Below are 23,711 nucleotides of genomic sequence, written 5' to 3'. Positions count from 1 at the left end.
TCACAAAAGAGCTAATCATTTAGAAGATCTACTGAGAAGGAAGGAGAGACATCAATACACAAGGATTCAATGAAGACCAGGAAGTCTTTGTGGTGGTGGGGGGCAGTATATAAAACAATCACTCTCCTCTGAATTTTGGCTCTACTAACATCCATCAGTTGCCTATTTCTGGTTTCCAGCACTCTTCCTGTGTCCCTGGAACTCCTTGGTGTAGCTCCAGGTTTCCCAGCCTCCATTTTAGTCCTAATTCCCACATTAGGTATGGTCATGAACATGCATACGTGTATTCTGGAGCCAAATACTGTCTAAAATAAAGAAAATAATGAGAATTTAGATGCTACCCAAATCTTTTGGTGGTGATCAAAAAGTGGAATGGGCTGGTCCCTTGGCAAGTCTGGCAGTCTGGCTGTATAATCTCTTTGCCTATGTATTTTCAACTCATTAGTTCTGCCATCTCAAGAAACTGGTAGACAGGAGCCTTAGCTGCTCTGGAAACTGGCTGCTTCTCTACCTTGAACTATGCTACCAACATCAGGTCTTTCAGATTTCCAATTGCTTCTTCTGTACTTGATTCATGCCAGCTCTTAATCTCAAAGAGGTCTGATGCATCCCTTTTGCTGGAAAGAAACAGATCTGATGCAGACATCAATTCTACCTTCAGATAACCAATGCCAAAAAATCTACATTAGAGAACTAAAATGGATTGGGGAAAAATCCTGTCAATTTTTTGTTAATCCCATTTTAGCAAGTCTCCCAGCCAAAACATACCTCATATCCCCTTGCTGGACTTGCTTGTAAGAGTTCAGTTTTGTCAACTTGTTTAAAAAGGATATGAAAGGCAAGTGTGCTTGAAGACCTAAGTAAAATAAACTATTGTCCTTAAGTTGTTCAAAAAACAGTCCCTAGTAAGACAAACCATTCAGGCCTAACACCTTGAGCAATCTGGATTATAACATGCACTCAATTTCTGGATCTCAGCCTCCAGTTTCCAAAGAAATAGATGTATTCTGTTTCCCAAGAACTTTTTACCACTTTCAGCTGCAACCAGTTTCACAGTTTCCCCCTGCTGTTCTCTCAGTAGCCAACTTCAAGGACATGATAAGTTTCAACTGCAGTGAAAGCAAATGTACAGAGAGAGATTCTTAGGATAACAAGAAGCTCCAGCTTTACTTCTACCTTTTTAGTTCTTTTAATGATCTTTTTCCAATATTAGAGAAAAAATAATCTCATAAAGCTTTCCAGAATGGAACTGGGTTAGCAACGAATGAGGCAGCTGTCTTCAATTCTGAGGCTATGCTCCATTGTATTCCCATACTAGGTGTCCTCCTAGTGAGCTGGCCTATAAATCCAATAAACCTTAGGCAGCCTGGCCAAAAGTTACTATAGCGTTAGAGAAGCCTGACCTAGTAAAAGTACAAAATCCATAGGCAATATATTTATTAGGCCAATAGGTATTTTGCAGAATATTTATAAAGTATTTTAGTTTCCAAGATCTTATCAAGCGTGATTGTTAGAAACCAAGGGACAAAAAGAGTAAGGGAGAGACTGCAGAACTTTGAGCCATGTCTATACCAGGTTATATTCTTAAACAGCATGAGGGACAGTCTCCAGACCTTCAAACTGGGTCTGATCAAGTACATGTGGTGCTATATGACACTAGGGTCTCTCCCAGAGTTTGCTGGAAAAAAGAATTAAGTAAAGGTTTATCAATGTATTGTCGAAGGCTTTCACGGCCGGCATACGATGGCTGGTGTGGGTCTTCTGGGCTGTGTGGCCGTGTTCTTGAAGTTTTGTTTCCTAACGTTTCGCCAGCACCTGTGACCGGCATCTTCAGAGTGCAGGAGCACAGACAGGAGCAGTTCTCTCTCCTGCTCCTGTCTGTGCTCCTGCACTCTGAAGATGCCGGTCACAGGTGCTGGCGAAACGTTAGGAAACAAAACTTCAAGAACACGGCCACACAGCCCGGAAGACCCACACCAGCCATCTAAAGGTTTATCAGTCCCTCATTTTGCAAAATATAAATTATAGCTTGCAGGCTAGGCCTAAATGCTGGCTTAGAATAATATTAGAATGCAACTTCCATTTTTCAGGTTCAGGGAAACAGAAATCAGAAACTATAGCACCAGAAAAGTATCAACTGTCTTCTCAAACAGCCAATTTTCATCTCCCAAGCTATGAAACTATACCTTTCCAAGTGAGTCCATGCTGATTTCAATCATGCATTAAGGTATTTACATGCAACCCTGACAGGATTCATTACTTTTATTGTGAACTGTTTTTGGCCCATTATCTTGAGCATCCATGTCCCACTGTTGCACACCCAAAGAGAATCTAGACTCCTGAATTCTCATAACCAGTTTAGCAAATGGCAGGAGGAGCAGCAGTAATGCTTTTCAGCAATCAAGTTGTTTTAAATTTCATTTATCCTCACAACAACCTCACTAAAACAGATTAGGTTGAGCTAAGAAAGCTATTTGTTCAGATTCATACTGTGACCGTTATCATAGCACAGGGTTCCTCTGTTGGATCCAAGGAGGCAGACCAGACAACAGAAAAATGCAGGGATGGAGAAGACTTATTGATCATGCATTGTATGAGCCCTAGGCCTATACTGTATTATGGTCATTACAATACATATTTCTTTAATTTCTTTATTCGACACTCAGTCACAAATTATAGCAAAGAAGGAAAGAGGAAACAAAAGAGAATGTATCTTGTTGGCTTAAAGCAGGTGAGTGCCTCATTATGAAGAAACTCAAATCAAAGAAACAATGGACTATACTAATTTTTAAAATTTCCTTTCACAGACGTACAGTATTTTCCAATTTAAAAACACTTAGTAATGCATTTGCTAAGAAACTCTACATTTCCTTCTTTCTGTATGTACTGAACCATCATTTTAAAAGTAAGATGAAGGTTGATCCTAAATAGGTTGTACAGCAAAAAGAATTAAGATTATTTGAAGTTCATTTAAAACACTATGATGTCTCAGTTTAATCTTTTATGCTATTTAATTGGATGTTGCTTTATAAAATGAAATAAAATATATTTAAGAAAAAGATAAACAATGTCTAAAAGTATTGTGACAGAACATCAGAAGCCTCTTGCAAAAGAATAAAATGAGGTGGCTGGGAAGAACTGTTTGTGTAAATATCATGGATTCAGCAATTCATATGAGTTGCTGGATTTTTGACATGTGTCTATAAAAAATGACTGGCATGAGTCTGGCTTGAATTATCTTTATATGGTCAATGCAAATTCAATATCTTTTTGAATAAGCAGACAAAAATACAACAAGGACAACATAATAAAGGTGACAAAAATGGCAACTTCCAAATGTAATATGTAAATATTAGAATATGATATAGTCTCAATTATAAGAATGTAGGTACTCTGTGTGTTTTGTGTGTGCATGTACATGTGCACCTGCACATTCATATCAGGATTGCCCAGTACTGTGTTAGCTGTAGCAGAAAGCCTGTTAGTGTGGGAAAGAACAATGATTCAATACAGTACAGGAAAACCATCTTCCACAGGCCAGTTCATTCTTCTATATATGCAAGATACATATAGAATTGGTATGAACAAATCAGTGTAAAGCCCACAGGGCCATTATCATCAATGGCCCTGAAGAGAGGAAGAAGGACAGGGACGGCGGGCAAATATGACAAAAGCCCACTTAGCTGGATTCTCCCACATGTACACATCCCAAAGATATTGCCACTCATTTCCCTGTCTTAAAAACCGTGTGTTAAGAATCTTAAACATTGGATGTTTGCTTTTAAATTATTAATTAATTATTTTTATTTACATGCATTTTATTTACATATATTTTATTTACATGTGTTACATGTTGCTTGCAGCTGCTTTGGGATAATTTTTATTTTGAAAAGCACCAAGCAGGATATAAATATTTGTAATAAATAAAGATGTATGTAGAATTTGTAACAGTTCTGAGAGCAAAGTGTGAGCCAAGATGTATAATCTAAAGACCAAAAGCCATGGGAGGTCTCTAAAATCTTGGATGTAAAAGTTCTTGAAAAGTGGCCATCAATTTATGTTGGATGTGAAAAGAAGAGAAGAGAAAGAAGAGAAAATAATTAAATATAAGGGAAGCAATCATATTGGCTCTATTTAATTAATTTAATTAAATTAAACCTAACTTTCATTTCTATGAAAAAGCCCACTCTTTGAAGTATGGCATATCACTCAAGTGAAGCTCTAGGTATGAAAAAAAAACCTGTTGTGTGCTCTGGCTGTTTAACACACTTCACAGGCTGTTCTATGGACAACTTGGGGAGAGATAAGAAAGAATAAAGGAATGAAAAAGACCTCCATGTCTTCATAGGAAAGTCAGTAGACAGGCCATAATATTTATATTTTGGGGATCTGTTACCAGTCACATCAAAATGGCAATACGCGTGTTACGGCATCACTGTGCAAATGACACAGTTACGTAATTGCATCAGTCACATCATGAGGCCTGTGTTTCCCTTTGCCCTCTCTGACCCCCATGGAATTGCACCATCTCTCCAGCCAGCTCCTGCAAGGAGATGTAGGTGTCTACAGTCTCCTTTTTTGGTTCAGTCACCATATATGCCAAACAAAAATGGTGGCCAAGAGGAGACAAGAATGGGAAGTGGTTCATCTATCAACTATCTACACTTCAGGGAAGGGCTTTTTCCCAGACTGCATAGAACAGAACTCAAAGTACGAAGTTTTCATCAGCAGAAGTGAGATCGATAACAAAATGTTGAAATAATGAATGTGGCTGTTCAGAATGCCTGCCAACTCTTTCCCACAATCTTCCATTTTACTCCCTCACTCTACCCCCCACTCCCACCCCATGGGCCTGAATCTCATATCATGCTTAACCATGGTTTATCAAGCCACAATTGACTGGGATTGTACCACATGCTAAACCATAAACCATCACTTACAAACCTTGTGTCTAGATTCATATGACACACAGAGCCCAAATCAAACAACCCTGGGTAATGTATTTATGTGATATGGACCCAAGGAACCCATTTACCATGCTCACACCATATCAGGCTAAGTTTTTGGTGATTTTCTGCTTAGGTATTTTTGTATTTCTACAAACCTTGGGGTCACCTCACCCCTAGTCTACATATACCTTCCTTTGTAATCTGACAGCACTACCTTAGCTTTGTAACTGCAATTAGTTCCAAGCACTCTAAATGCTTTACTTATTTCCATAAAGTTAATGTCAGCTTCTACTTCTTTAAATGGGGGCTGCTATTTATTCCTGTATACAGAATGGGCAATCTGTAGCTGGTCAATAGTTGTTGAGCTAAAATCTCATTAGCCCAGCTCAGGATAGCCAATTATGAGAGTTGATGGAAATTAACATTCAGTAAGACCTGGATGCCACAAATTGCCCATTCTTACGCAGCATCCTTTACCTGCCTGGCATCCACTAGTTCCATTGAACTACGACTACCATAAGCTTGAGCCAGCAGAACTGGCAGACTGGCTGAGCATGATGGAAGTTGTAGCTTAATACACCTAGAGAGCACCAGACTGGGAAGCAATGCTCTATATAACAACGCATTAAAATTATGTACAGCACAGGCATATTAATTGATAAGATAACGAAGTCATCTTCTAAATCTTAACCAGCTAAGCCATAAATATATATTCTGTGCATATAACCACAAAACTGAAAAAATGAGAGGGAAAAAAAATCCTTGTCCAGAAATGATATCATCAGTAAAAGGCAGTGAAAGATAACTCTGCTTTCAGAAAGCATAGCATTTGTACATGGCCTCTTCACCCTGTGATAGATGCACAATACTGAGCATGTGTGTTTTTTTTTTCAGAAGGAGCTGAAATTTTGGTTCTGAGATATAGCTTAGTTTTACCTTCACCACAAAATATATACATTTTATACTATCTTCTTCATAGTGCAGATTCAATCCTACATAAACATTGGAGAAGTACAGGAGATTATTCATAAGCAATTTTGCTTGCAAAGTGCCCCTTGATCTTAATCTCTTAAGAATCCTGTAGCTGTTATTCCTGTTGTACAGAATCATAGATTTGGAAGAGGCCATTTAGGGCATCAAGTCCAACCCTGACCAGGACAGGAATCAAATTAAGACACTTTCAACAAAAGGAAATTCACCACCAACCTCAACAATTAATTTCACTGCCAAACTGTTCTTACAGTCAAGGATTTCTTTCCTAATATCAAACTAGAATCTGCCTTCCTGCTTGTTAAGACCATGATTCCATGTCGTGCTCTCTAACACAACTGAAAATAAATCTTGATATTCTTCTGTTTAGAGAATGAAGGCGCCTTTTAAAAATTAACCTGCTAAGCCATTTTCAGATACTGAAAATTACAGTTACAATCTCCCACTGCCCAGTGATTTCCCCTCCCCCCAAAGATTAACAATACTCAGTTCCTACAGTCTGCCCTTGTAAGACCTAGCTTCTAGTCTGCTGATTATTCTTGTTGCCCTTCTTTGCAACTGTTCCAGTTTCTCTGAATCTTTCTTAAAATGTGGCACCTAGAACTGGTCACAGGTACTCAAAGTGTGATCTGATTAATGCAGAACAGTGGAACTATGACTTCCCATGATTTGGAAATTCAATGCAGGCCTAAAATCCATCTATCCACCCACATATGACTCCATATGGATTTTAGTGGATTACAAGAGCCCACATAAAATCAGAAGTCACAATATACAATACAGAATCCAGCCAACCCTGGCATCTCAATAAGCAATCAATATGTTTAAAATGTAATAATCATAACATTGCGCATTAAAAATTCTGCAGAAGAACTGTATTTTGACTGCCTTCCTAAACATCATCAGGGAGGGCACCATCCTTAATTGCATTCCCCATTTTTAGCAATGCAACACTGCTGACACATATTCAGCTTGTGATCAGCCACGATTCCAGGATCCTTTTTACAGACTATGGGCTTTTCCCCACACCAGTGGCAACATCCTTTCCTCTTGTCTCCCAGTTAATCAGAAAAACTGCTGCCTCAGAAGCTTAAGGCTTGCTGCAACTCTGGAACAAGGTCAGTGAAATTGCTGCCCTCACATTCCTTGAAGGGGATTGGGCAGGAATCCTGCTGGAAGGAGAATATGCACCTTGAAAAAATTCTAACTTTTTCTACAGCTGTTAGAATGAGGAGGAGGAGGAGGAGGAGGAGGAGGAGGAGGAGGAGGTGGATGAAAAAACAATAAAAATAACACTGCAGATTTAGACAATCTTAAGATGATGATGATGATGATGATGATGGTGATGATGATGATGATGATAATACAGCAACAGACAGCAAATGCCCCCTCTGCAAAGCAGCTGAAGAAACAGTGGACCACCTAGTTAGCTGCTGCAAGAAGATCATACAGACTGACTACAAACAATGGCATGACAAAGTAGCAAAAATGGTGCATTGGAATATCTGCAAGAAATACCATTTGCCTGCAAGCAAGAACTGGTGGGGTCACAAAATAGACAAAGTAAAAGAAAATGAAGAAGCTAAAGTGCTCTGAGACTTTAGAATTCAAACAGACAAGCACCTGCCACACAGCACCCCAGACATAACAATTGTTGATAAGAAAGACAAAAAAGTCTGGGTTGTGGACATTGCAATACCTGGAGACAGCAGAATAGAGGAGAAAAGAACTGGAGAAAATCACAAAATATAAAGTCCTGCAAATAAAAGTAGAACAATTATGGCAAAAGAAAGCAAAGATAGTACCAATAATTATAAGTGCCTTAGGTGCAATCCCAAAACATCTGGAGCACCACTTGAAGACCATCAGCATTGACAAAACTCACCATCAGTCAATTACAAAAGGCAGCTTTACTTGGAACAGCTTATATCCTGGGACAATATCTTTAATACCATCAAACAACAACATCTGCCTTTCCCAGGTCCTTGGGAAGGACTCAATAGTTGGATACAAATGCCAAATTCAGTCTAAACATCTGGCTGACCATGCAACCAAGAATAATACATTAAATTTATGTGCTGCTCAATTCCCAGTGACTCTGGGCAGTTTAGAATTGTTAAAACATTTAAAAAACAAAGAACAATATCAAAAACATAAAAACAGCACAAGACAAAGGGACAACAACAGCAAAGAGGCACAGAAAGGAAGAAAGGGGCGTCAATCATCCTCTCCAAAGGCCTGGTTGAAGATCCAGGTCTTTAAGGCCCTTCAAAATCCCAGTAGGATGGGAGCCATTCGAATTTTGGAGGGAATTTCATTCCAGAGGGCAGGCGCTACCATAGAGAAGGCACGCTTCCAGGGTCCTGATAGTTAGCATTGTTTAATCAATGAAACTCAGAATGCACCAACCCTGCCAGATCGAACCAGTTGGGCAGATACTATGGGAGACAAGTGGTCCCTCAAGTAACCAGGCCCTATGCCCAGTGACCAGCACCTTGAATTGCACCCTGAAGCAAACTGGCAACTGGTGCAGCTCATGAACCAGAGATGTTACATGGGCCTACCAAGGCATGCCCTTCACTGCCCATGCTGCTGCATTCTGGACCAACTGAAGCCTCTGGGTGGTCTTCAAAGGCAGCCCCATGTAGAGCATATTGCAGTAGTCAAGCTGTGAGGTGACCAGGGCATGAGTGACTGTCTGAAGGGTCCCCTGATCTAGGAGAGGGTGCAACTGATGCACCAGATTTAGCTGGGCAAAAGCCTTCTTGGCCACAGTTGCCACCTGCTCATTGAGCAGGAACTGTGAGTCCAGGAAGACCCCCAAATTGTGCACCACCCTTGAATGGAGAAGTGCAACCCCATCCAAGGTCAAAGTTGGAACATCCCCAGATCTGGGTGGTCCAAACCCGTACAGCCACTCAGTCTTGGTAGGGCTGAGTCAGAGACGGTTCTTCCCCATCCAAACCCACACTGGAACAGAACCTTGACAGCCTCACTTGGCCAGCCTGGAGTTGAAAGATATAATTGGGTATCATCAGCATACTAATGATACCAAACTCCAAACCAGTGGATGACCTCACCTGGTGGTTTCATGTAGATGTTGAAAAGGAGGGGAGAGAGAATAGAACCCTGCGGCACCCCACAAGTGAGGGGCCTAGGGAACGATCTCTCCCCACCAACCAACATCCACTGGAACTGGCCCTGAAGAAAGGAAGAGAACCACCATGAAACAGTGCCCCAATCTCCAACCCATGGAGCTGGCTCAGAAGGATACCATGTCTGATGGTATTGAAAGCTGCCAAGAGATCAAGGAGCACAAGGAAGGAGCACCACCACCATCCTGTCTCTGCCACAGGTCATCAACAAGCACAACCAGAGCTGTCTCAGTACTAACTCCTGGCCTGAAACCTGATTGAAATGGGTTTAGATAATCCATTTCTTCCAGGATTCTCCTCAGCTGCAGACTGACCATCTTCTCAACACCTTCCCCAAGAAGGGAAGGTTGGAGACTGGTCTTGAGGAAGGGGTGCACCACCACCTGCTTCAAGACTGGGAGCATCATCCCCTCCATCAAAGAAGCCAACACTACTGCATGGACCCAACTGCAGGTCATCTCCCTGGCCCCTTTCACAACCCAGAAGCAATCCAGAGCCAGCAAACAGGTGGCTGAGCTGACAGCAGAGAGAGCCCTGTCCACTTCCTCAGGAGATCATTTAGAAGATGATCCTATGAGCTGGGCTTTGGAAATCTGCACCTTTGACTGCTAAGTAGGCATGATCATCGGGACAACCACCCTCCTCTTTCCCAAGACTCCCAACATCCCGAATAGAAGCCCTGGTCCTGCCTGGTTTGTGCAGAGATAGGTACCCCCAACTGGCTCAGGAATGTCTCAATCCAATGCACCTATGCTTGCCACTGAGCCCCTGCCCCATAACTCAGTGGGGCTAAATCTAATCTACAGCAAGCCTGTTGAATTGTTTTTCAACAACTTGATCTGGCACGCTCAAGGCAGGTACTATGGGAGCCACTACTGGCACAGGTATTACCACTGGAATTGCTAGTGTATGGCTATAATGACAACCGGTCCCTTATTTGGGGGGGAGGGGAGCACAAATGGGAATATCAACCTTGTGGATGCTATTCTACAAGATCAATATTCTCCTTACTCCCCATCCCCCACCCCCCAAAATGGGCTACCAAGACTGTTTTCTTTGGCAGTGAAAGCATGAATGGTCATGGAGGCACAGAGCCCTGCAGCCAGGTGGGAGAGGTGGTCCTGCAGTAAGCCAATTGGAGCGCTGAGATGGAGGCTTTGCTGTGAAGACCTCAACAAATGGTAAGCAGCTCATCTCAGTGCTAGGGCAAGGGTGTGTGTGAATGAGCCCTATAACCAATCTAGATATAGTACACCTGTGCATTTGATTTATTTTTTCTAAATGAAAAACTTCACATTTGCTTGCTATTAAATTTCATTTTGTCCTTTCAACCACTTTTGATTTCCCCCCTCTCTTCTAGGTTATTAGCTATCTTATCAGTTTGTGTCATTTGCCCATTTGGTAACATTTCTTCTACTTCTTCATCTAAGTCATGAATGAGTGCCGGGTCAGTAGCATCTCACTTGATATCTCACTCCCGTCTGATGAAAAACCATTGACTTTGGTTTTCAAGCATCATTAACTGTGGCTCCATCTAACAGATATGCCACCCAGCCCATACTGAACAAGTTTGCTGATCAGCATGACAGGGGGTTCTTTTTCCAATGTTTTGCTGAAATCAGAATATAAATTTAAAGCATTCCTACAATCTGTGAAGGAAATTATCCTTTCAAAAAATGAGATAACGAAAGGCTGGCAAGACTTGTTCTTGAAAACCTTTGCTGACATCTAGTAATTGATGTAGTATATTTAGGGTGCTTGCAGATTCATCCAGACTGTGAGCAACTTCTTATAGGACTGAAAGATGCAAGCCATCTAGCCCTGAGAACTGAACTCCTGCATAATTGCCTGGTAGAATGCATCTCCTCTTCCCAGAGAATGCTGAACCAGAATAGGATTTGTCTTGTCTTGTCTTGTCTTATTATTTCTTACCATTTTGCCATTTCACTGATCAGACGGTACGTGGTTTCTTTTTCCTTCCTTTATTTTGAACACGTACAATCCTTCTGTAACCTCTGCTCATTCTGAGCTTTAGCTTTTCCAACAACAACTCTATAAATCTGGACTATCCTATGCGCCTTTTCTTGATGACCTGTCATTTTTCCACCTCCTATATATGTGTCGTTTTTGATTTTCAGATTTTTGTTGAGCTTTTTGTGCATCCAGATTGTCTTTGTCTCTTGTCTCCCTTTGGAAATGTTTATCCTTCTGCTCTTAGTATCTCCCCTTTTAAGGAGCCCTATTAAAAATCCTACTAAGGCTTAACAGGTAAGAAAATGTGACTAAGAAAGAACTGTCACTGAGCCCTTTGTGGCTTTCCTGAATTTTGCCCACAGTCTCCCTTTGGCTTACATAATTACAGTAGAATGATCTCCCAATTAAATTGCTACTCCCTAGCCCAGGAAGGTATAACTGCATGAACTGACCATCTGTATTATATGGCTATGCTGACTCTGGGACCAGCTTCTTGCAAATGGACATTTCCTGCAATTGCTGTTCAGTAATGGCAATAAGTTATCCAATCTCAATGGTATTAATAGCATCTCCAGTTTCCAGGACATCACCAAATTTGTCCATAATTGTTCCAGGGTCCAACAATCTTCGGAGCCCCTTTCAGCATTTTACTATATATACCAACTGTAAGAAGAGAAGAAGCTATCAACCCAGTTGATTAATCACCAACTTTTCAGGGTAGCAATCTGCCTTAAACCAAACTAAAAGCACTTTGCTTAATGAAACCATTGCTAATAAAAAAAGAAAAGCAGGAAAGGTGGGAGGAGGGGTGGGATAAAATGCCATTCATTAGAATAGCCAAACCAATCTCCCTTTACGTTAATCTGACCCAAAGTTCCCCAATGAGTAATTTTCATTTTAATAATCTCATTTAATAATCTTTCAGAAATTATTTTCCAGAATTATTGGTCCTCTTTAACGGCTACATGTATAGGAACAAGTCAACCAGAACTCAGATGAGAGAATATACCTCATAGCAAATCAAGAATTTTATATTTCTCCTTGGTGTTCACCCATGACTTGCCTAGATTCTAATTTAAGTAAAAGGATTTTACCTACCCATCTTTTAAAATGAATACAAGTTTATGCAACACAGCCTCTAACAAACACATCTGCAATTATGGATAGGGTTAGAGTTGCTCTTTCTCAAGACCTCCCATATTCTTGATACTGTATGTCAATATTTATGTATTTATTTATTATTAAATGTTTGCCCCCACCTTTCTGTTTATGTACATATTTAAGATGGCTTTCAACAATAAAATATGAAATATAAAAAATAATAATAAAGTCACTCCAATTAAAATCAAAATTAAATTAAGACCATTAAATATCGTTGAAATATCTAACAATTAAAAACTTAGCAACAGAGGTGGATATTTTGCCATTTTCCTAAATCCAGGGAGAAGAGAGGCCAAATGCACAGCTTTCCATACCCCAGGAGTTATACAAGAGACAGCCCTTTTCCTTGTACAAGAGGCAAGCTTCTGGCAGCAGGGGTATTTTCAAAAGGGCTTTCTGTCTTGATCTAAGCAACCAGACTAGATCATAGCATGAGAAGCAACCTGTCAGATAGTTAGGCCCTAACATAGTGAGCTATGTAAATCTTCAAAGGTTAACAACATCATGTTAAACTGACCCCAGTAGGCAATTGATAGCCAGTGCAGATGTTTCAGTATGAGGTTCATGTGATTCCTGTATCTTATATTAGTTATCAGCCTGGTTGCTGTATTTTGTACCAACTACAATTTCCAGATACTTTTCAAGAGTTACTGTGCATAAAGCAGTTTGCAGAAGTCAGGACAAGTTGTAACCATGTTGTGTACAATCATCACTAAGTCCGACCAGTTCAGGAACAGTCACGGTTGGCATATTAGCCATAGCAGCATAGCACCACTCCTTGCCATACTTGCCACCTGCAAATCCAATGACAGCTGGAGCCAGAGTCAAGTAATACTCCCTTACACCCCTCTTTCTGGGAAACTGCCATCCCACCCAAGAAAGGCCTCACTTTCCTTAAGTTCAGCTTTTTCATTACTGAAAGAGCATCTTCATTTTATTCTGCCTCATCCAGTTCATTATTGAGATTAAGCAATGTTCAAGGGTAATGATTACTTCCTTGGAGTTAAAAAGTAAGGGTAGAGAAAGGAAGGTGACCTTGACAGAAATATGCAAGCACTGTAGCCAGGATGGTGAGGGGTAAAACATAGTTTAAGACCACAGCAGACAGATGATATTCAGAAAAGGCTCAGGCAGACACTTCCCTAATTCACTGACCCATAAGAAGGAAGAGGAGGTACAACACAATCAGACTTGCAAGACTCTGTTATTATAGCCAATCCCAATAAAAATAGCTTTAGCCTTCCTGTGGAGTTGATTTCTTGGTCTGGCCTACCTAGTGGAGGTGACAGTAAGGAGCAGCAGAGTTGGATGTCATTAGCATATTGGTGGCACCCTACTCCAAAGCTCTGAAGGACCTCCTCCAACAGTTTCATGTATAAGCCAAACAGCATGTGGGAACAAGATAAACTAATTACCTAGGTGTCAAAGAGAAGTCCTCCAGCACTGCCTTCTGGTGTATCCAGAGAGGAAGGACTAGAACTTGCAAACAGTGCCCTACCTCCATGAAGGTAGCCCAGAAGGATACCATGGCAGTATGAAAAGTTGCTGAAGGGTCCAGGAGAACTAGCAGGATTGCTTTTCCCACCTAGTTTCTGATGTAGGTTATCCAAGACAACCAAAACAATCTCAGTACTATATCATGGATGTAATCTAATTGAAATGGGACCAGATGCATCTAGAGCTGCAAAGCTACTACTTTTTCAGTCACTTTATCCAAAAATGGAATACTTGAGACTGGCCTATAATTACAGAGATTTTCCAGGTAAGGGAAGGCTGTTCAGTAGAATTCTTAAAATGGTCTCCTCTAAGCATGTGGGAACAAACACCACACTAAAGAAGGCAGAGATCATCAGTTCAGCTTATTTAATCAGCCATGATCAGCAAGGCTTCAGCGAGCAGGTGGCAGACTTCATCTCTCCAGATGCTCTGTACACATCCTCAAGATCTATAAGTTGAAAAGAATCTCAACAAGAAGTTGCCAAAAAGTTACCTGCCAATGACATGCCTCAATAATGGAAGCCAAATTAAGGCAATCTAATCAACTTTATTCATAAAGAATAAGTACTGCTCACAATGAGCTTTTGACTGTATTAGACTCACTCCCCCAGCATCTTAATGGAGGAGATGCTACATGATATGAAAAAAAAAAATTCTAGTCTCTTCAGTGCAGATGCAATGGTGGGACAGATATAGGCCCTCTATGATGCATCCACTGCCATGGAGCAGGACTTCAGATGGGCCTCAAAAAGCTTCCGTATTGCATTCTCAGATCCCTCACAAACAAAAGTGCTCTTGAGCTCTGCTAGAGCAAAGAGAGTGCTTAAGACCAATAGTGTCAATTATTGAGGCCACCTCCATGTTAGATCAACAGGGCTTCATCAATATTGTCAACAGCCAAAACAGGAAATTCTCCAAGCACATATGGGAAATTATCTAGAAACATTAAGAACCTGCATTACATTATTTTAACTGGTCTTCCAGCTCTGCAGAGGTTTATAATAACTACAGTCTGAAACTCATCAGAAAGTGATCTATCCATGACAAACCTCCTCCACTTTCAGACCACTAGCTCCACCCACACAAAAAACCAAATCCAGTGTGTGCTTTGGTGCATGTGAGCATGAAATCCTGAGCCACTCCTGACTGGGCAACTTCATCATGGACAGTGAAGTTCCCCAAGACAAGAGGTCCAAAGTACTGCCGTGATAGAGATTATCTCAGCTAGCCCAGGAAAAGAGATTATCATACAGTAGAGTAGACAGTATTTTAACCCCATATGGTAAAAGTCTCTCTGGTTTTGTTCAGACTTGACAAAGTAATATTTCAGGGAAAGGGTCTCTTTCAATATATCAGGAAAGTAAAAGCAATTATAAATCGCATTATGAAGAGAGGAAACAGTTAAGTGTATGTTTCATAGTAGAAGTAATATACCTGACTGCATAAATGGGGGAAGGGCCATGAGGCCATGAAGGCCAACTATTACTTGACTACACTACTGGTGTTGACAGAAGAACCCCTCTGCAATATTTGTATCTTAATTGGAACTAATTGCATCCTTCTGTTTGTATATTTAGCTCATCCTTTCCTGCACCCTGAAATATTTTTATTTCTCCATGTTTTATATGTCCAGGTCTATCCAAACAAAGGAATTTATTCTCAGATGATGGATTATTCAAGATATTCTTCTTACTTCTGATTCTCTCTCTGATCAATTAGGCAAGTTGACTGGTTCATGTGTAACACACACCCAACAAGGCACCAAAGCCTGTGTATTGGCCCTGATAGGGTGGGCTCTGAGTAATGCAAGGCAGGAGACCTCACCTTTGTATTTCACCAAAGAGAGACCTTTTAGGGATAGGTGTAAGAGAGAGAAGTTGCCTCCTCAATCCCAGAGGAGAGGAACTTTGAATTTCACACACAAGGTGCCCTTTGAAATAATTCATAATCTCTCAACTATACATTAAATAGTATGCCCAATTCCTGTAGTAGATCATCAGCCAAGACCACTGAAGAGTTTGTATCCCATAATATGACCAAATCCAGATTAAAATGAATCTAGATATCCCACTTCATCTGGAGAACCTGGAACTGAGGCACCATCGCACACTCTAGCACCTAACCCAAGCATGGCATCTTAAGACTGAGCAGATGATACCCAACGTGTAACGTGTAGCAAGTTTGGGTAGAAATAAGATTTCTTTTGGAAAAGTTCTGTACCACTGGATTGCCACGTGCAGCTCCATCATATTTGTTAATCTGACCCACTGCTCTTTCTTCTATTAAAGATGCCTTTCTCTATTACCACTGTTTAAAGCTCTTTAAGACAAGGTCCAGCTGTACCATTGAGTCTGTGCCATTTGGCTGCTGAAACGCCTTGTTGTCCTATGTAATATCTTAGTCCTGATACCAAAATCAATGCTCTTACAGTCTATAGAGTATCCTGGCATTCCTGCAATAACATCTGATACAAAGAAGTATGGAAATTTCATCCCTTCAGACAGATAACAGGAATAGGAAAAACAGCTGATTCTACTAATTTTGAATTTCCTCAGAATTGCTCATTAATTATGACAGGTGTAAATGTTGTATTAATTTGCATAATTTGCATAATCAGCAATGCAGACATTCTTATAATTATTGTCCCTAATCTCCAGATGAAGGAAACTGCAGCAACTATTTTGTTCAACTTTTGGCCATGTTGGCTGGAAATTATGGGAGTCAAAGACCAATACCTCAAGAAGACGCAAGCTGTGGAAATCTTAAATTAGACAACTTCTATTTTTTTGTTCTGTTTTCCAGAATTTGCACAAAACTATCTTCCCAATGTGAGTAAAATGGCATAGGCTGCCATCACACTTCATATCAAATTGGTTGTTGGACCAATATTTTCCCATTTATTCTTTTGTCTCTCCAAGCTGAGATACCCTGATTAAGATGTCCTTTTGAATTTTTGCCCAACTCAAATAGGCTGAACATTGCAAAGCAGAAACAGAAAATAGAAAATATTTTCCTCCCTTATATCTTGAATAACTCAAATGTTTTACAGCATAAAAACAGCCTTCAGTACTCAACTGCACACATACATCTGCCCACTAGAAAAATGAACATCTCATTTGGAATTAGAGCCAATTCAGTTTGGGTGAAATTACAATGAGATTGAGCAACAAGAGAGTTTCCAAGCCAGGAAAGCAAAAGATACCATAGTCTCAGAAATGGACAAAACACAGAGAAAGGAGGTGGCAGGCACAGAGTACATATATATCTATAATCTGCATAGTGCAAAGTTTAATTCACAAGATGCAGCATCCCCCCTTACAGCAAACTATTTGGCACTTGAAATCTCAAACCAAGTGAGATAATGAGGAATGAGATCGCTTCCCAGTCCTGTCAGCCTCAAGGAATTACCCAGAGATCACCCCCATCACTGAGCAAGTGGGGGAAAGCTATCTGCATGTGAGAACCATTATCCCCACAGACTTTAAGGTGTGAAACCAGCTAGCTCATGGTGGGAATGGACAAGATTTTACCAGAGACCAAAGCCTTGGGGTGTTGAAAAGAGTTAAAATCCAGCAGAAAAATCTAGAGCAACGAATACTGGCCAATAAGACAAGGAACTAATTTTGTATAGGGGTGTGTGAAGGCAGGGGTATGGAAAAGGAGATTCACACACACACGCGCACACACTGCCTTCATATATATACAAGTCATCATAGAACCAGAAACACTTCATACCACCCTGCCTTCTAAATACACATGCACAAAATCTATATCTAATACGATTATACCATGCATACAGTGATCAGATCTCTTCTATTTTGGCCATAGAAAGGGAGGTGACCCTTCAAAATGTGCCACTTTAGATAAGGGGCAAATAGGTGGAAGGCCTGGTTCATGCTACTGCTGCCTGGTAGCCATACTACATATGAAATGCCATCATTTTAATTACATCCTCCTAGGCAGACAAATAGTACAGGGTGGTCATCACACCTCCATTTTTTTTTTCTGCAGAGTGACAGAACCAGACTCCATGCTTCGTCTTACACATGAACAGTATGTAACGGTATGTGGGAATGACCTTGGGAGACAGGAGGGAGAGCCATAGACTGAACAACCAATGTGTAAGAGATATCTCAGCCCACAGAAGGAGAGAGGGCATGGGAAGCATTTCAGAAGGGACCCTCCCTAGTTATCCAGAGAGTAAAAGGAAAGGAGGGGAGAAATATTTGCAAGATTCTGTTAATGTAACCTTACAATAAAGGTAGAGCTAGTACTCCTGCTTGCTTCTTATCTGGACTACCTTGCAGGGCTAACAGGCCTTGAACTACAGTTCTGCTGTGAGAAGATTCAGGACAGATGCTACTTGGCAACCGTATACATAAGCCTGTGCAGCATTCCCAGTGAGTGGTTTGAAAGAAGCAACATGACTTACTGTAGCTCTTTACCTGTCACTGTAAGAGAGTGAAGTAAATGTAGGCCTTGACAAGGTCCCAAGTGCAATGTAGGCTGTTTCTATAGTGATCATTCACCCACTGCCAATGCAGCTGTCTTTGGGTTGATTGCACCAGCTGTTCCGGCAGCAGCTGCATGACAAAGAAGTTCCAAGGCAGCTGCCTGAACACTCTGGGGAAATCAAGGCACAGAGGTGGTGAAGCGGCTACCAAAGTAGAAATGTGTGCACCTAGGATTTGGAGACCAACTTCTTCCTTTTGCCATGTGTAGCTGAGATTGTTTAAAGGCCATGAGGGATCAGGACTTGGGATTTCAATCTACAGGTCATATTTTAGCTTCCTTCACAGTTAACCTCTAAACCGTGCAGCTGAAGAGAAAGTCTGTATCTGGTGTCATATTATTTGTCTGCTACAGGTTTGGACTCCACTGGGGGAGGTTTAAGAGTGAGACAGTCAATCCTTTTCATGAGGTTTGAAGACAATATGATTCAGTCATTGCTGCCTGTAGTGTACTCTTTTATTTATTTATTGCTCTGCTATTATTTCAGATAGAAGGGGCTCTACCGGTGCTTATAGTACTTTGAAAGCCTTAAGAAAAACAATATCCCCTGGGACTATACAAAGAAAAAAGAAATACAAAACACTAGCACCTTCAAGTTGGAGAACAAAAATGTACTGCTTTCCAATGTTACTGATGGGTGACATTCAATTAAATCAGTATAATAACTGTATATCTATAATTAATTGTGCTGCATTAATGCTTATAGATTCTTCCTCATGCATGCAGCAACAACTTGTAGCATTTGGGATGCTTACAGGACCAATTTGAGAGCTTGTGGATTTTCAGGTTGCACTACTGAAATGAATGATATGACATGATATGAAATTCATATAAGCAAACTGCACAGCCATTACTGTAGATACTTATCATTCAGCTTTAACTCGCTGCAGGGTCCCCCTTCCCCTAAAAATGTCCCATGACCCTATGATGGGCTAAAAATACCCAAATATTCATTATAGGTGGTTGCACATATTCAGCAAAATATTTTGCACAGTTGTTTTCAGAGCATATTCAGTCTGTTTTTACAATAGCTGCAAGTGACTATGAATGAATGCAACAACATGTACCTATTTTGTAGTTTATTTTAAGATTTAGTAACAAGATAAGATGTTGTTACTAACATTCTCTTGAAAAAGCAGATTGCTTCTTAGCCATATGTAATGCTAAAAGTGAACTGCATTTTCTATTGGCATTATTGTAATGCCATATTTAGACTCTAAGCATGGGGAGGAATGCAAGCACAACAGTTTTCTTGACCACTAGACTTTCTTTCAGGGATTCTTAAGGCCAATGCCAAGGGGTTGACAGCTAGGGCTAAGAATCACTTCCAAAATCATATGCTTCAGGGAGGACTACATAAACAGAAAGAAGCAGAGAGGATTTTCTGTGCTGGCTTACTCTGCATCAGTTCACATAACCATCCTTAAGATTCTAATAAACTTGGATTAACTTTTTATTTCAGACTTGTTAGTTAAGGCTTCTTACGTAGACAATCAGCATCAAACCTCTCTGCTTCCTTGGAAAACCTTTACAAAGGGGATTTGCAAATGAAGCTTGGCCAAGCCCCAGTCTATACTTGCATACTGACTCAGACTTGACTGGTGAAGAAAACCATTCTTGTTTTTATTCCATGACATTGACAAAGATGTCTGACAAAACAAAAAGGTATGCCAGCATAACAAAATGGAGTACACTGCTGAAGTTAGGTGTTTCTTCCCAGAAGATTGTGGTGTTTTTTTAAAAGAGGACAGTCACTGTATGAAAAGAGTTATTCCAGCAGTTCTTTCTTTTACATTACAGCAAATACAGTAAAAGAATTATAAGATTAGAAGAGAAAACATCTGGAATTAAAACTGGGGTCAAAATATTAACAATTTGAAATTTTCAGGTGGGCATCACTTTGTTATCCCAAAGTAAAGAGGACTTAATTGATTATGAAGAAAGAAATAGAAAGTGAAAAATTCAGATTAATATCAACCAGCATGTTGAGTGAATTGATAGCTGTGAAGGTGGTAGGTAGTTTTGTTTTCTTAAATTTAAGGTGGACAGTGTGCTCAAGAAGAGATTAATCCTAGGAAGGAAGATAATGAACAACTTGGACAAGATCATGAAGACTAAGGATAATTCAATGAGAACAAAGATTAGAAGAGTTAAAGCAACAACATCTCCAGTTGTAATGTACAGCTCTGAAAACTGGACACTGAGAAATGGAAAGAGAAAGAAGATAGGTATTTCAAATTACAGATTTTGAGAAGGTTACTAGGGGTATCACAGATTGTAAGAAGAATCAATAAATTGGATCTGGATCAAATAAAGGCTCACCGATTCTTTGAGACAAAAATGCAGGTGGACAATGAATTAGAAAAATAAGTGTTAGGTAAGATTGAAAAAAGTAGAAGAAAGGGAAAACAATCAATCAATTAGATGGATGGGTTTAAAGATGGAGATGAAGATTCCAGAAATGCATGCTTTGGAACAGCATACCCTCAGAGATACAGATGATGCCCTCTCTCCTGGGGTTCTGAAAAGCCCTTAAAGCCTGGCTTTGGTCCCAGGCCTGGGGTTAATGTGGGGGGGGGGGGAGGGGGCTGTCATGCTTTGTTTTAATGGTTAATTTTAGTCCAGACTGTTTAATTTCATTTTATGTTTTAGTTTTAATTTAGTATTATATTTAGTAAGCCACTCAGAGTCCACTGGAGGCTATATTAAACCTAATAATAATAGTGAAATTACTACAATATCCTTAGAAGATCTGCAAATTATTGCAATAATAATAATAATCAAGCCTAACTTGATAGTGCCCAGATAGCTATTTGGGTGCTACTATGATGGGACACAGGAGCATATGAATTTTAGAATGTTATCAGTTTACTGTTTTCAGCTGTGTTCCAAACTTTTGCACAAAGTCCAGGCTGGACTTGGACTCTTGGAAGAAATAACCATTTCCAATACTATCAATAGGAGAGAAATATTCACAGACTTTTATTTATAGCTCAATTAGGAAATATTTGGTATAGTTCAAGTAACATCAAAACATGAAATAGTAAATGTGTGTAGTCTTCTGAAGCTGTGGTTTAAGTTTTCCAGAGTAAGTATTTTGTTGCATTCCGTGGTCTCTCATTAAATCTCTGGACCAGCTACCTCTTTTTTCACCCATCACACGCAGGAGCTATGCCTAAGAAGCTACAATTAAGATGAATGTGGATGATTCAAATAGTAAGATAATGTGTGTTGGCAGGGAGAGGGGTGACCAAAAATAAAGGAAATAAGAAATGGCACTAGAGCAAAAGTGACATATATTCTTTGCAGCAGTTATGATGTGAACTTGAAGTTCATTCCAAGAGAGAATTTGTCCAGTTGTAAATGGAAATGAAGAGATGACCAGAATATAACATGTAGACAAACATTATATGTATGCTGCATAACTGAGTGTCCAATATCTCATTAGACAGTGAGCTTATTCTTATGTTATTTTTTTTCTGGTTGCCCCACAAATATTTATCTGTTATACAAGAACTGTGATCAGTAGCTTTGTTTAGTAATCTTATCCTTTCTTTGATGCTTATCGTTTATAGCTTTATCTTAAAAATAAAACTACATGATAAAGTGAAAAGAAAGAGAGAGGGATAGTGAATCTATGGTATCAAAAAACAACCAGGGGTAAACGGCTCTCTCTGCTGATTGTGTGGAAGGGAGAATTGAAAAACACAAGAGTTCTTGACTTTAATTCTGCCTTGGTTTCCTTCAGATAAAAAGGGTACAAGGAGATCTGAAGACTGATTAGGATACAGTGAAATCACAGCTCCTACCAGGGTAGCAGCGTATTAATGGCACAAGATCAGGAGGTTCCACAATTAAAGGCCGCAGTTGGGAGGAACTCAACCTTATTTTTAACTTGATTTTGATTTTAAATCATATTGATGTGTTAAAGTCACTCGAGAGACAAGAGAATTGTGTGGGCTTTGAATTCCTACTGAGCTCAAAATATCTGTATGGCTGAAGAGCCAATTTTGCAGGCATTGAATCGCTTGAATGACGTTCAGGGCAACAGGCAGAGAGAAAATTGCTCCGCCATGCGCAGAGGGGAGCCCAGCAGCTTTGTCAAACTTCAGCACCACAGACAGTACCAGACCTTTGGAGGGATTTTGCTAGTTCCTGGTAAAGAGGGAAGGCACCTTGCCTACTAGCCCCCGGGTAGGTATGGGATCTCTGCTTTCTGTAGCTGGCTAAGACCCTCTAACATGGAACAGAGGCAACAGAAAGACATATATGAATTCCTTCTGATTTGAATTTTTCTATTGAGGATCCCGTTGCTCATCTCAAGGGGATCTCATCCAACTTCTACCTTGTGTTAGACACAGGAGTAAGTTTATTAAGATCTCAGAGTCTTGGGGAAAAGCATCACAGCCAATATTAGTTCCAGACCCTGGACCATTTTAAGAAGCCAACCAGAGAGAAGGTTCCATTCTCCAACCTGTAAATCCATTCAATCATGCACACATGCAAACATAAACCTTCACCTACTTTGAGATGTCAAGGGACAAAATCAGTGTTGTAACCCACTCCACCCCAACCCTCCCCCCCCCCCACCTCGACACCATCACTTTGTGCAAGTGGAAGTTTTGTGTGGATATTGAGTAAGGAACCCCTCCCTAGATCCTGACAAAGATGCACGGAGGGAAACACCACCTTTGACAGGTGGTGGTGGGTCGGTAGTAGTTGCAGTGTGGGACCTCTCGCACTCCACGCAGTTTGCTGCTAAAGGGATGCTGCATCTTCCTAGCCCTCCCCCTCCCTGCCCTCCCCCCCCCCCCCCCCCCCCCCACAAGCCAAGGCGGCGGCTCTCAGCAGAACTAGCTGCCAGCTTGGGGGGAACTCACCCGTTAGTTGATCATAGGAACCATCGAGGTCCCGGGAATCGGAGAGGCTCTCCTTCCTGCTCTTGCCGCGCATCTTGCGGAGCGGAGACGCCCCGGGGAGCCGGGACGGGACGGGACCTAGCTGCACACCTCCTTTCGCTTACAGATTCTCCTTCTTGCCAGGGTGGGGCGCCCGGGGCGCCCGGTTCTGATGCCTGCCTCCCTCCCTCCCTCTCTCTCTGCAGATCCTCCTGGCGGGGGCGCAGGACCGGGCAGGGGCAGCCGGCGTCCAGTTCCCCGGCAACAGAAGAAGCGCAAGCGCCTCCTCTCCCAGCCTCCGAGCTGTTCCTCCGCCTCGCCCGCCAGCTTCTGGGCACGGCCGCTTGTTTCTTCTCCCGTTCACACGGGCGGGCTTCTCGTCTGCCCGCTTGTAGCTAAAGGAGAAGAGCAAGACTCCGTTCGCGGGCTTTGTGCCTTTCTCCCTGGGGCCGCTTTGAGCTCCCTCTCGCACTGCCCCACGCCAGAAGGGCGCCGTTTACTCCGGAGCGCCCACCCCGGGCAGAGGATGAAGCGCTCCCTTGAACTCGACCCAGGGGCAAGATGGGCTCCCGTTG

At 41.1% G+C, this 23,711-nt stretch overlaps 1 protein-coding gene across 1 annotated transcript in view; it reads right to left on the bottom strand.

Moving 5' to 3' along the window:
* KCNIP2 (potassium voltage-gated channel interacting protein 2) overlaps window positions 1–23,191 on the bottom strand; it is a 124,788-nt gene extending 101,597 nt beyond the window's left edge. The window contains exon 1 of the mRNA XM_088132511.1: window positions 23,119–23,191. Coding sequence (XP_087988637.1) covers window positions 23,119–23,191 — 73 coding nt within the window. The remainder of the gene's footprint in view (window positions 1–23,118) is intronic.
* Window positions 23,192–23,711: the final 520 nt, after the last annotated feature.

The sequence above is a fragment of the Python bivittatus genome, unplaced genomic scaffold, assembly GCF_059951505.1.
Source record: "Python bivittatus isolate LINGU-HERP-01145 unplaced genomic scaffold, Pbiv_v1 ctg000980_np1212, whole genome shotgun sequence".
Lineage (NCBI taxonomy): Eukaryota > Metazoa > Chordata > Lepidosauria > Squamata > Pythonidae > Python > Python bivittatus.
This window is presented reverse-complemented; position numbering and strand designations above follow the sequence as displayed.